Source organism: Triturus cristatus, chromosome 9 (genome assembly GCF_964204655.1).
Source record: "Triturus cristatus chromosome 9, aTriCri1.1, whole genome shotgun sequence".
NCBI classification, from domain to species: domain Eukaryota; kingdom Metazoa; phylum Chordata; class Amphibia; order Caudata; family Salamandridae; genus Triturus; species Triturus cristatus.
This window is the reverse complement of record NC_140592.1, coordinates 1,149,419,353-1,149,434,132: the sequence shown is the minus strand read 5'-3', so window position 1 is coordinate 1,149,434,132 and position 14,780 is coordinate 1,149,419,353. Positions and strand designations below refer to the sequence as shown.

General features: G+C 44.0%; 1 protein-coding gene across 3 annotated transcripts in view; it reads left to right on the top strand.

The window, feature by feature from the left end:
- ZNF106 (zinc finger protein 106) overlaps nucleotides 1-14,780 on the top strand; it is a 387,174-nt gene that overhangs the window by 173,953 nt on the left and 198,441 nt on the right. For all 3 annotated transcript variants that reach the window (XM_085627097.1, XM_085627096.1, XM_085627098.1), the window contains exon 11: nucleotides 2,927-3,280. In XM_085627097.1, the coding sequence (XP_085483223.1) occupies nucleotides 2,927-3,280 (354 nt within the window). The remainder of the gene's footprint in view (nucleotides 1-2,926; nucleotides 3,281-14,780) is intronic.

Here is a 14,780-nt window from a genome sequence, read left to right as displayed (position 1 = left end):
GGGATGGGGCGGCCATCTGGGAGAGGCGGAGATCGGAATCGTCTGGTCTCTGGCAGATTTCGGGCTCCATATCTACCTGCTGGATCTCTGGGCGATCCGACTGGCACTGAAAGCATTCCTTCCCTTTCTCAAGTGGAAAGTGATGTAGGTGTTCAAAGTCCACACCACCACCATGTGGTACTGCAACAAACAAGGCGGGGTGGGATTGTGGACCCTATGTCAAGAGACTCTTCGCCTCTGGTCATGGCTGTATCATCAGATCATGACCCTGGTGGTTCAACACCTGGCAGGGCGGACAAACTCAGCTGTCGGTGCTTGGTGGATCACGAGTGGCGTCTTCAATCAGAGGTGGTGCAAGGTCACTTTCAGCGGTGGGGAGAGCCTTGGTTAGATCTGTTTGCCACTGAAGAGAGCGCGCAATGTCAGCAGTACTGCGCGTTGGAGTTTCCAAGGCGGCAAGCGCTCGGCGGCGCTTTTCGTCATGAATGGAACTGTAGCCTCCTTTACGCCTTTCAGCCTTTACCACTTCTGCCCCTAGTGCTCAAGAAGATCAAGTGCGACTGGACTCAAGTTATTTTTGTGGCTCCAGACTCGGCACGAAGAGTCTGGTACACTGAGCTCCTGAGCATGGCCATCGATCCTCCGATTGGACTTCCCCTTCGGAAGGATCTTCTGTCTCAGCAGCAGGGGACAGTTCTTCACCCGAACCTGTCCAGCCCCACCTCCTTACGTGGAGATTGAGCGGCGACAGTTGACGGCTTTTGGCCTTCCGCCCGAAGTCTGTGGTCATCTTGGCAGCCAGGCGTCCATCCACTATATTGGTATATGCCTGTAGATGGGACAAGTTTGTGAAATGGTGCAAAGCAAAGGCTACGGATCCCCTTTCTGCCCCTTTTCAGAGGTCCTCTTGAACGTTCTTTCTTTGGCCTAACAGGGCTCTGCCCTAGGCACTCTCAAAGGCTATCTTGCTGCTAGCTCTGATTTTCTTCAGGTGCCAGATCAGCCCTCCTTATTCAAGTCCTTTATTGTAAATAGATTCTTTCAGGGCATTACTCATCTCTTTCCTCCATCTCCATTCATAATGCCCCAGTGGGACTTGAATCTTGTTCAAACGTATCTTATGCGTGTTCCTTTCGAGCCTCTTCACAACTGCCCTCTCAGGCTCCTCACTCTGAAGACTGCTTTCCTTGCTGCTATCACCTCTGCTCGCATTGTGAGTGAGCTTCAGGCTCTATCTTCCAAGTCCCTTTTCTTCTCTGTCCATCCTGGTGCTTAGGACGAGGTCTTCGTTCCTTCCTAAAGTGGTTACACCATTTCATGTTGGACAATCAATCACTCTGCCCACCTCCTTCCCACCTCCGCACCCTTCCGAGGAGGAGGAGAGACTCAACCATCTGGACCCTAAACATGTGCTGTCCTTCTACCTTGACCTCTCTAAAGATTTCTGGGTGGATGATCAACTCTTTGTTTACTATGTAGGTGCCAAGAAAGGCTGGGCTGTTAAAAAAACATACCATTTCTCGATGGGTTGTCCTTTGCATAAAAATCTGCTACGCTTTAGCGAAGAAGGATCCTCCAGTGGGGCTGCGAGCTCATTCCACTAGGGCTCGGCGGCAACCACTGCATTGGCACGTGGAGTCCCACTCCTTGATATGTGCCAGGCGGCAACGTGGGCAACTCTGCACACATTCACTAGTCATTACTGCCTGGACAACCAAGTCCGAAGGGACGGCTATTTTGCCCATTCGGTCCTCCAGTACTTTCTGGTGTGAACTTGGTTCGCAGACCCTCCTGTGGGGATGGTATTGCTGGGGTATCTATTCTAAGGTAAGGAATCTGCAACTAACTGTCTCTTTCAGATCAACAAGTTATTTACCTTCGGTAACAATGTATCTGTTAGAGATATAGGTTAGTTGCAGATTCCTTACCGCCCCACTCTTCCTCCCCGCTCTGCGAACTGACTTTTAGGCAAAGGGTCTCCCTTACAGGGCCCTTGTTGTGGCGCAGCAGTGGTCAGTGTCTTTCATGGTTCTGCGCTTCTGGCGTAGAAAGTCGTGTCAGAACTGACGTCCGCGTGCAGGGAGTGCATCTAAGTAGGCACCGTGATGCATCCCAGCGACAATGACTGATGCCGAGTAGACCTACACCACCTACCGACGCGCAGGGAGTACTGCTAAGAAAAATCTCTGGATCCAGTGTGACGCCTAGGGGAAATTCTAAGGGAAGGGATTTACAACTAATCTGTCTCTTACAGATACACTGTTACTGAAGGTAAGTAATGAGTTCTCCTAGTAAAGAAAGCATTTCCACTGAAGTTCCTTTCAATCAATTTGTTTAAAATCCCAGATCACCGTTTATTTGTCACTCTCAAATCTATAATATATGTAATTATACACTCATCGAGTTTCGGAATTAAACAACCCGTCATCTAATGTACTGCTTAATTATTTCTTCTAAAAACCAACCAAGAATAACATTCAATTAATACAGTGTCAAATACCTTCTTATTCAGGCCCTTTGTATTGCTCCACATTCTTCTATGAATTGCTAATATCTACTTGCCAAGACTCCTTTCTTGAATATATAAGAACTGCTTTAAATTAAGGTCAGATGCACCTGAATCGGCAATTGAAGCACATCTGCCCATGTTGAATTGAAACTGATTGCTAATTCCAGACGTCTTGCCTTAAATTAGATTTGTGTCTCCCCATACCTTTTTTCCTATTGGCCCCCTCCTGTGGAATGCCATGCGTTATTCATGTCCCAAAGACTGGGGCAGGCTATTTTGTTAATCAGATGACCTGAAACACAACTATACAAAATGGGCCGTATCAGGTTATCAACCTTAATGAGGTTTTTCTTGGTTTGCATATTAAATATTCGAGCAATGATTCATTTAATTGTGTCTGTAATTTTACCCCAACAGAAACTTTGGACAATCCAGAACATGCTGACTCACCTCTAGGACATCTAGCAGACGAAAGAAACAGCAACTCACAAGCTGCTGCTGCAGCAGATTCAAGCCCTAGCAACATTTTCTCTCTTTTCTTGGACCAACCCACTTACATTTCCCCTCACACATCCCCATCTAGTGCTGTTCTAGTAGCTCCACTTCGTGTGCGAACACCCCCAGCTTTCCAGGCACCAGGTCGAGTCACTATTGCAGATTGCACTATTCCTGATTCATGTGCACTAATTAAACGGGAGCCCCCATCACCACAAGGAGGAAGGATGGAGAAGTCTGTTTTTCTGTTACAAGCTGGGTCATTACAGCTCCCAGGTAAGTTAGTTATTTTTGTGACTCTCCAAGTAAATAACGAGATCCCATTTTGTTTCCTTATATCGTTACACAATTGTATTTGCTTGATTTTATTCACATTGTATAGTTTTGTCTTTCATGATGATGTTATCTTTCAAGATGGGTCTTTGTGAGTGTGAGCACCTATGGATATTGGTCATCATCAAAGTACAACAAATTTTATTATTCTTTTTTTCCTTTCCAGTAATTCTTTTTTAGTAGAAGAAATTTTTGTCAAAATAGGTAGTTTAAATAATCATTTTTGCACCTAGCAATAGCTAACGGATTCAGTTGAGTGCTGTGGTGGTCTGTCGTTTACAAGAAGAGGTGATCAGTTGGCTTCTCTGTATGCAACATTGCACAGGTATCCTTTCCACATGATAGGCACGGGGTAGCTCAATTGCTTTTTTGGTATTGGTAAACCGCAATCTTTAGTTCTACCTGCGTTTGTGTGAGCAGGGATCTGCTATTTCAGGCAGGACTTCATAATTCCCTTTGAGTCTCGAGGGAGCAGCTGTAGATCGAATATTGTAAATTACATTTACAGCCTCAGGTTTTTAAGTTGGGTAATGAATAAATATTCAGGTCTTCAAACAAAACACTTACCATAATGTATTTCTGGCTTCATTGCAGCTATACTGTACCTGCTATAGTCCCTCCCTTGCATAATCCCCCAGTGCTGACGAAAAGCCTTGTTTAACATATATTGGTCTTCCTCAGGGTGTGTCCTTGTTCGCACCCACTCTTACACCTGCAGTCATTCTGGACCTCCCCATCAGATCGTGATGTGAGAGACAGGTTTCTTCTCTCCTTGAGATTGCGGAGGTAGCATAGACTCTCACTCTCCTACGCCCACCATACGGTCGCTGGAATTTGCTACACAGCCACTGTGTTGTGAGTCCAGGGGAAAGGGATCTGGAACAAATAATAAACCAATACAACAAACTAAAATAATTAAAATACACTGATTACACATCTTCCTGAAGAATAAGAAAGGTGCTTTAATGACATCCAGATTTTAGATCTCTGCTTCAAGCTTGTGTCCTCCTTTATCTGTTCTAATCAACACCTACCTGAGGTTGTTCTTAACCCAGCCCAATCGGGATTAGGACCTTGGGTTTCTCAGCTGCTCACCTTTAGGGAGGGATGCCTGAATATAGATGAGAACAATCAGTACAGTCCTTAAATTCAAACTCACTGTTTGTTTACAAATGTACTTTTTATCAAGCACATCCACTTACTATGGGACTTTGGTTCCTTAGGGGAAAGGTCCTGGTTCCTATTTGTATGCCTGAGATCATCTTGCACAAGGACCTAATTCTCCCTGCCATGTTGAGTCGCACTCAAGGGGTTGACAAGTTTTATACTCCCCTAAAGAGCACTATGTGACTTAACATTAACCCTTTCGATGCGCATGACGGAGCGGTTCCGTCATGCGCATCGGTTGCGCTGTGCGGATGACGGGACCGCTCCGTCATGGCCCCGCCCGCGCACGAACCCTTCAGCACAGCGCTGTAATCCGCGCCGCGCTGAAGGGGTTAAACATTTCTGCATGCACAATTCAAAATAGTGTCATAATCAGCTTCTGGTTAACAATAGTCTATGTTTTGCGTATACTAGAGTTCAAGCCCCCAATTAAAGGGTTAACCAAAATATTGTTCCTTTAGATAGCTTTCAAAGTCCTTTTTAGGTCTCACCTTGGCAGCGCATGCAGCGTTGTCTCAGCGAGACATAAAGTAATCTATATGTTGGGTTAAACTCCGTGTAATTTGTCAAACCACTTGCAATTCGTTTAACTGTGGCATTGCTGTTCTTATCTTGCTTTCTGTTGGCTGTGGATCTGATAGTAACTCCCGTGTAGTCCGGAAGCAGCGGTGCCTAACTACAGTTTTTGTCTGCTCGCACTTGTTATTAATTGTAATTCATACATATAAAAGACAGTGCAGCACTGATTAGCTTCATCCGCGCTGTAGTTTAGAGTGCGCCATTAATTCTGTAGGTGTATTTAATTAACATCACTAATACGAATTCCTTCACACTTCACTTGTCGAGGTATTTAAAGCCTGTTCTACAACATGTTGCTCATAATCTTTACTGACATTTCACACAAAAGTCGCAATTTAACGCTCGCAAAGTACCTCTTTAAGAATACAATAGAGCGACTGAGTCAATCTGCCACCCGTGGCTTACATCATGGGAGTCACACGTGAACAAGGAGGTGTTTTGTTTGCAAACTTCCTGATGAGCCAGTCAGAGTGGGAGTTCCGTGTGTGCAGTACATGCCTCGCGCTCAAGTAGGCAACGCCGGGTGGCGCCATTAGCAGACACCACTGGAGCTCGGGAAGTGACAGGGGACCCGGGCGGGGGGCATTCCCGTGACGGAGAGCAGTCGGCAGTCCCCCACCTCCTCCTAGAGCCAGCTGTCTCCTGAACAAGCAAAGCTAAGCACCCTTCAGGCTCCGGGTGTCAAAAGGTCACTACAAGGTTTGCAGTCACCCAAACTGGAATGCCTCGTGCCGTAGTGAACCTAGGGAGCTGTCCGAAATATTAAGCCTGATTTTCACAACACCAGAGGTATTTGTTTTTACGAAACATTCTACTTCATTACGATTTTTTTTAATGTCGAGAAATTGCTACTATCTTTTGACTCACTCATTTACACTAACGGTGTTGCACATTTGCACATAAAATTGAAGTAGCTATATAAGCATATTGGCGCGGAGGGAACACATGGGGATAGCAATTTAATGTTGAAATGTTAACAAAAGCGCAGAGCAGTAGTACTATTGTATCGGAAATAAAGAACTGATTCAAGGGGAGTTTATGATCCTGGAATTCTATCCTACATGTTTGCGTTTAGAATGACACACTTGCCTTACTTTTGTTGAGCCTGACCAATGTGCCACTGTTTCTTTGTCATTGTCAGACATTACATGTGTGCACCATCAAAGTTATCATTTTTACTTAAATACTCCTTTTGTAGGTTATCTAATGAGCTCCAAGGATGGGCAACTAAAAATGTCTCTAGTGTACTGATACTTTGGACTTCATTTAAAATGTAATTTTGCAAATGGCGAACATGAGCTTACATGCCGGCAATGGCATGGTGAATCTGCCCCATCCCATCTTCTCCCATTTACTCTGTTGTGCAGAACTGAACTTTCAAAAACGTTGAAGATATTAATTTTACTCTACAAGTAGAATTTTGTATCAGAGATGGGAGGATGTGGCCTATTGATTAAAGTTACTAACATTAGAGCACAGAGGCGTAGGTTCAAATCCTGCCCTTGGTGTTTGACTTGACATAGTGTGATTCTAGACAAATCGCGTGACCCTTCACACGCTCTACCTTTTAGCTCTGTTCTGTAGAACTGAACTTTCAAGAACGTGGTGAGAATAAATCTTTTTTTTTTTTTTCTGACAACACTTGATGACATACATAGCTGTGCGCCTACAACCCTGAGGCCGGCTGCAGTGTTACTAACGGTCACGCCTCATCACAGCTTATCCCACATCCCGGAGGCTGGGCATCACTGTGTTCAAAAGTTGCAGTTCGATATATCTTCAAGGTTTGCAATCCTGTATGCCATTTCTTGTAGACTTTTCCCCCGTGTGGGGGCACAGATTTTCTACTAGAAACAAAACAGCCAAAGAAACCTTACCCCCGCCCCACCCCCCTTCTCATAACTGTTGAGGTGTCCTGTCAGCAACCCACCTAGAGTTTATCTGTGCACTCCTCGCCAGTCGTCACATCTCCTCCAAGAAGTGGCTTAAATGCCTATTACGCATCTCAGACCAAAGCACGTCAGTGAGTGGACTTTGTGCCCTCCTCACTACCATCAATCCCCGGTTAGTAAAGGGGGCTCTCCCCCCCCCCCCCTTCCCTCCCACTGCAATACGGTTCTACGAGCTCCTGGAGGGCTCCCCTCGGATCACTCAGGCAATGGCTGCGCTCTGGGTCCCCGCGTCATCCGTCCCCACCGCAGTCTCCATAGCCCCACCACCCCTCCCGAGAAAGTCGGCGTATAGTCCCCAAAAATTCTTTGGTCTGCTGCGCGGAGGAAGCGGCTCGCTGAACATCTCCGACTGCGTGCAGCAGTAGAGCACGTCTCGTGCCCACTGCGCTACTGTAGGCAAGGGGCCCCGCATCCAGCAAAGTGCTACGATACGCTTTGCGACGAGCATACCCATGTTGGTGAGAATAAATCTACTGTACAGTGGAAGTTTGTATCACAGTGGTAGGAGGATGTGGCCAATTGGTTAGAGTTACTTGCATTACAGCCTAGATTCAAATCCTGCCCCTTAATGTTTGACTTAACATTGTGTGATTCTAGGCAAATCGCCTAATCTCCCTATTCCTAAAATGTGCTATATACTCAAAACAGACCAGACAACTCTTTAACTCTTTTCAGATGCTGTTTTGCCAAGCAGAGCTTACATTGGCACCTGTACAACTTGCAGAATCTAACACAGACAAGATCTTGAAATGAAAGAATACTGCAATCGAGTGAGATGCACGCTACACTTGTCCCAAAAAAACAGTATTTGTGGGTTTTCTCCAGCAAATAGTTTCTAGTATAATTATTTATTTACATTGTTCTTCTAAATCGCGGACCAGGGCTCCAGAGAGTCAGACTTGATAGAGGAATGCAAGAACAATAAAAAAAATAACCAGTGAAAACCGATTATAAAGAACGACACACTACATAGTGGCATGCTATTGTGGTATGCATGGAGTGCAAAAAGAGGGATTCCTTCATATCCGAGTCGTTCGGAATAAAGCGTAAAAATCCGGTACATTGCTCTTCCTTTGAGGCAATCTACAGAGGTTTCCATGAAACCATACCTTTAACAATAAGCCTTGTCTGACTGGTGCAGTATAACCACAGTACACCCACACTGTGAAATGTAGCACGTGCCAAAATTCTTCTTCCTACTGCAGTCTGGCCTGCAAGATCACTTGGGCACCAGAGAGCGTTTGTTTTCCTGCATTGAAAGAGACAACAGAGATGCTGTAAGCCCTTTGTTTATGGTTAATGTGAGAAGCTTACTTACATGTGGCCTACAGTGCCTGCAGCTAAGCTCCAATGACAGAAATGTACAGTAACCTCGCCCGGAGTTTACAGTGCAGGTCAGTTCTGCTGTATTTAGTGCTTTGTAACACAACCTGTAACAGTTTGTAACACCTGTAAAATTAGTAAACTAAAAAAAGTATGCTACAGGTGTTTCTCATTGTTTCTTTACATGCCCGACACGACTATGTAGTAGTCTGTGAAGCAAACTAAATGTCTCTCACGACGGGTGTGTGACAATGGATCTGCTGCTTGACAGTGGCCACAGAGTTCTGCCAACTTCCTTCAATCAAAGCATATATAAATGGATATCAAACCCTGTATCTTGTATGAGGAAAGAAAGGAAAACAATCACTTGTAGGCATCAAAAGGTCCTTTCTTTGGTTTTCGTCCTGTCAAAGGGGGTCTGGGTTGTGATGGACCCCTGCAGGCCTCTGCTAAACAGGTTTTACCTCCCAAGTACTTGGTCTCTGGTTTCACACATCAGTGTCATGCGTGTTCTACTGTTTGGAAGAAGGCTCTCTAGCCGGACTCTTGGCCTTAGCACATGTAAAGAAAGGGCATTTGGGTCAGAAAGTGGGACATTTGCAGTCTGGCACGAGAAACATGAAGTTTAAAAAAACAAATTAGAAAAATGAATCCAAAATTCCATTTAAACTTAAATCCTAAGAAGATTGCTGTAGTGTGGTGTGTGCAGCGAGTTTAGATATGTGTAAATTTGTAAAAAGCTGCAGGGGCCCAAAGTTTTTCTTAAGAGTACCCACAACCTGCACTGCAGAATGTTGGCTTGCAGTATTTTAAGGCTGTCGCGTTTGGTTCCACCTCATGCCTCTTCCACCACCCTACACTTCGCTTCTTTAACTAATTCTTCCAGGTTCTCTTTAATCTCTGCACTTTCTCTTTGCCACTCTTTTTTGCCCCATATTTTCTTTTCTTCTTTTCTATCTCTTGCTCTGGGTCAAAGTCTGGTAACAAAAATTAGTGTTGGTCGCCATAAATGAGTGTGAGAGCCCACCACCTGCAACCATCTTCACAAATTACTCACTGGTTTCAGCTCTCCTGTAAAGTATCAAAGGGTAGTTTTTGAAAATGCCCTTTCTGGCCTGTGAATGTTGACAGTGGAATCTGTGTATTCAAGGGGTTCTACTGAGCAGAAAGGTGCACGAAAACTTGAAACATGCCTGATTGTGTTATGAACATTTCCCACCTGTGATTCCATTCACCTACTGCCATCCAAATTATCTATAGCCTCCTACTAAAAGGTGCTGTATAGTGCTCTAAACTTTGGAGTGTTCTTTAGGTTTTTGTGTGCCTTTCTAGTGCTTATACAAGTATTTTTTTGTCCACACGTGACTTTTAATGTTGCCTCGCATTGGCTTTCTGTTTAACTTGCTGCTTGACATGTTGTGGTGATTTGTCTTTTGGACTCTTAGGCTTTGGCTGCTAAAGTTTGGATGGGCCTGCAACTAGTCCCTTAGAATAGTGTCTGCCTTTCAGACCTCTTGCCACTCTGGCTTACTAAAGTTTCAGGGTATCCATATCCCAGTAAATGTCATGTCATGCAGATTTGATTTCAGAATACTAGAGTCGGAGATCAGGATTACCATGACTGTTCTTCATTGGAAATAAGCCGAAGAGTCATTTTGACAAAGGCAGCCACTGTGTGTACCAGCAGCACATGGGAGACACATGGGAGGAGTAAATTCACAGGCAGTAGGATGCACTGCCTTCTCTCTATACCAGACCAAATAGGACTAGGGACATATTCAGATGAGCGTGATCTTCGGTCTACAAGTCCTCAAGTGTAAACTCTGGGAAGTCTGGTCAGTGCACAAGTGCTGCATACAGAGTTTGGGGGAGGGGAGCGTGGTCTGTTGTAGAGACTGGTCTCACCGAAGTTCAGACTAGGGCTCCCTGGGGAATTATATACACAAGCCCACACTGTAGTCACTTTTCGCTGCTGTTGCCACCTTATGGTAAAACAGGATCTCAACATCATCTCTAAAGGATACTATGTTAATAAACTTCTGAGAGATCTGGTATTGAAGCATTTATTGTAATTCTTTTTCTCCAGAGGCTTCCAAAATGTACTATCACATACGTTTCTGATGAAAATAAAGAGCGATGGGCTGATTGCTTAAATTATTCTCAGCCACTAGTAATTACTTGGGGCCATCATCTAGTCCATTTTTTTGGTCACTGGAGCACCTCAGGCACGAACCAGTCACATTCTAATCAGTCTTGATCCCGCACCAGTATGAATCTTCGACCCAAATTGCCAGGGTAGATCTCCGCTGAAAGGGTACACAATCAATCGCAGATCGGTTTCTGAATATTTGGGCCCCATCAGTAGGGTGCAATTTGAGCCAGATGGCAGACTGAGCATGGGTCCCAGGTCTGTGTTTACCCGTGTCACTTAGGGTGTTGCATTGAGGGGAAACAATCTGATAGGTGCATTGCTTTAATTAATCACAGCCAATGGTAATCACTCTGGGCCACAATCCAGTCCATCTTCTGAGTTTCTAGTACCCATATGAATATAGATATGTGTTTTGATGTGCATTACTACCTTGCAAGACCAAGCAAAATAGTGATGTGTCCCATGCGTGGTATTTGATCGGGTGTCTTTGAAGAGCACTAGAGGTTATGTGGTGGGTTTTCTGATCTTGTGAACTGTGAGAGACTTAGCAGCAAAGATCTGTGGTTAGACAAACCCAAAAGATTGTTAGTCTGTGTGCATTTCTTTCCTTTTACATGCGCATTTATGTGTGTGATGGATACCTGTAGGTGTTTCACTGTGCATCTGCACTTCATCATTTGTGTATGTGTGTGTGTTGCCTGAGTTTTTTGTATATTCTTTGCATGCACTATGGAAAAGCTGCACCTATTGCTAATGCTTGTTGCCAATACCATTGACTCTATTCATGCCGTTTGTGCTCCTAGTTTTGCCTTTCTTTTTACTCAACTTGATTTGTTCTTGGTAATATATGTTCCCCGACCTATCAATAATTATCTTTTTAGGTCGAGCCTGGGCAGCGCATGCGCTGCTCTGCGAGGCATGCTGTAGTAGAGTATAGACTTGAAGCCCCGCCCACTCTCATATTTTTCATTGGCTTTTGTCATTGTCCTTTGTCAATGCTGGCTTTTAATTCGTTAATAGACTTGTTAGCCCCTCCTTAGTATCACCTACCACGAGTACTGGCCCTTTTACTTCTGTTGTTACAGAGTATGTCTTATTTAGTCCATTAGCACTATTTTCTTTAATGGGTTTCTCCTACTGCTGGCACAACATGCTTTCCTGTAACATTTAGCGCGCCATGCATGCTTTGACTTTCCAAGCATCCCGGGACAATGGCGGCCGAGGTCTCGCATTTAAAAGAGTTTGAGCTATTGACATTGTATATGACAATGCCTTTTATTTATGTTAATTATCAAAACACATAAATAAAAGGCATTATCATTTAAAATGCCAATAGCTTAAACGATCGCAAATGCGAGACCTATTGCATTGTAAATGCTTGTTCTGTGTGGGCACTTGTTCGATCAACCGAAGTCCGGACCCGCCAAAAGGGGCTGAAAATATCAGAGGCCCCACCTTCCAAATGCACCACCTGTTATTACCAAAACTACATCACCATTAAAATTTCCAAAGAACAATCCCACTGGAGCACAAAACTTATCTGGACCTATAGCTCGAAGTCTTTGTTCTTCTGAGCCCTCCAGCTGGAATACAAGCTGCTCTGCTCCATGGGTGTGGCTTAAATATCTTTTGTTTTTAAGATGGCAACAGATGTTTTCTAATCTTGCGTGTTTTCCAAGTTGCGCTAGAGTTCGGGGAAATACCACACATCTACTCATAGTTTCTGGAAGTGCTGATGCCAGCTAGGTGGTAAGGATCCAGAGATGACTGCGCATTGTAGATTGTAGAATTTAACAACAGGCACTTAAACTAGACAGGCGTTTTCCAATACGTGAGCATCATTTAAATGCCCCATAGGGGGGTTGACCAGAGGGTCAGTAGGAATTGCCAAGAGAGCCTCAGACAGACTGTCTGCATGTGCATTGTCTGGATGATGGACTCCATTTTCTGGATGTTGTGAGGGTGCTGTCGTTTGAAGTTCTTGATCAAAAAAGGAGGCATAAACAGTCTGGAAGTTCCCAAGACCTTTCCTATGGGCTATATCCTTTCCAGTCCATCAGATAATAAAGAAGGGCCTGTACTCTTTTTGACTCAAGGATTGCTTGTACCCCATAATCTTCTGGTCATTGATTAATATTGGTAGGGGCTCTAGATTAGTCTGGTTGCTGGTTTTACTGATTTAATTAAGGAGTCGTGAAATGTCAGGTGAAGGTACATGGTGGCGGTTACTTTAACCAAACGTTTGTTTCCACTAAAACTTATTGGACAGGGAAAGGCCTGATAAATCATGGCTGCAACTTCCTTTTGCCTTTCTAGCATAAATTTGTGGTGTATAACAGACTTAATTTCCTGATTCATACACCAGATGGGGTATTCATTTTCAATGTACAGACTGCTTATACTGTTGCTTGGCTTGTGATAGTTTTTAGGTAAGCTGAGGCATGGTTTGTTTTAATGTTTTGTCGGTCTGCTAAATTAGGGTGGCATATTCCAGATGGAATTTGCATCGGGTAAATCGTTGTGAAAACCCTCCATGTGAAAGAAGGATGAATAGCTTGTTGAAGTGTTAACAGCGTTACTATGGCAGAATTCAGCTAATCATAAGTTGGAGACCCAATTTTCTTATTCATGGGCAAAGTAGAGGAGGTAGTGCTCTAATTCCTGATTAAAGCGTTCCATCCGCCCATCAGATTCGAGGTGATAGGCAATGTACAAACCTAGATTAAATCCCTTTAGTTTGCAAAAGGCCTTGCAGAACTATGACACAAATTGCATGCTTCGGTTAGAGACGATTTGAGACGCTAGACCATGTAATCGTAATATATGCTGTAGGAATAAATCTGCCAGTTTAGGGGCAAAAGATTGGTCGGTAAGAGGTATGTAATGTACTCATTTTGGGGAGAATGTCTTCAAACACAGAATGCTTGTGAAGCCCATATCCTTAGAAAGGTCGGTAATAAAATCCATAGAGATGGTGTGCCATGGATAATGTGAGTTGGTAAATAGTTTAGATAGCCCTGTAGGTTTCTGAGTATCTCTTTTAGCTTTTAGACAAATGTCACAAATAGGGACAAACTCTCCTCATGTTTTCCCACCGAAGGTTTGTTGTAATGAATCATATGTTTTGGTCATACTTTGGTGTCCTACTAAAGGACTGTTTTGTGTCCAATCCAAGGCCTGGTCTCATAATTCCTTAAAAGGAATGCATTATTCTGCAATAATTTATTATTCTGAAATAACCCCTTACATATACTGAGGGCTGAGTTTTGGGCAAGTCAGTCTTAAACGTTCATATGGTGGGTGTCTAGCCGCTGCGAAGCTTCCCAGGAATCTGCTGAGGCGCAGATGTGGGTACAAAAATTATCAGCTAATCATATTGGTTTGTCCACTGGGGACATCTTGGATGATTCCCCTGTGCCCTCCGCTCTAGACAAGGCATCTGCCTTACCATTCTTGGGACATGGCCTTAATGTAATTACGAAATTAAAATCAGCAGAAAATAGGGATCATTGCGATTGTCCTTTTACCCACTTTAAATGCTGTAGGGTAGGATGGTTGGTGCACACTGTGACTGGGTTATGAGCTCCCATCAGGTAGTGTCTTCATTCCAGGATTCTGCTTAGACTGCTAAGAGCTCTTTATCAAAGATAGCGTAGTACCTGTCTGCCTCGCTTAATTTTTGGGAGAATAAAATGGCAGGGTGCAGCTGTCCCATCCTAGAATGACATTGCAAGAGGACTGCCCCTATAGCTACATCAGAGGCATCTGCTTCAACGTAGAATGGGTGGATAATGTCTGGGTGGAGTAAGAACTGGGGCAATATGAAGGCTATCTTCAGCTTTCTGAATGCTTCCCCTTTTGAGAGAGTCCAAGTACTAGACTGTCCCCTTTGTAACAAGGCTGTTATAGGGGATATGATGGGTGACTAGTTAGGAATAAACCTCCAAGTTTTGTATCCGCTTCTTATCATTTAATGTTGGCCACTGAAGGACAGCCTGGACCTTGGATTCATCCATGGTTAACCCTTTCAGGGAGACCAAAAAAATAATAATTGCACTGTGGTGAGATGAAATTGCGATTCTCCTATTAACATGACTAGAGAATCTGGATCAGATTCTCTAGTCATGTTAATAGGAGAATCGCAATTTCATTACAAGACCGGAGGCTACCATTATGCATGTTGGTAGCTTTGTAAGACTACGTCGAACATATGAGAAATTGGTTTGCAATAATTCTGAGCAGAGGTTCAAGCATTCAACCAGTCAGCAGC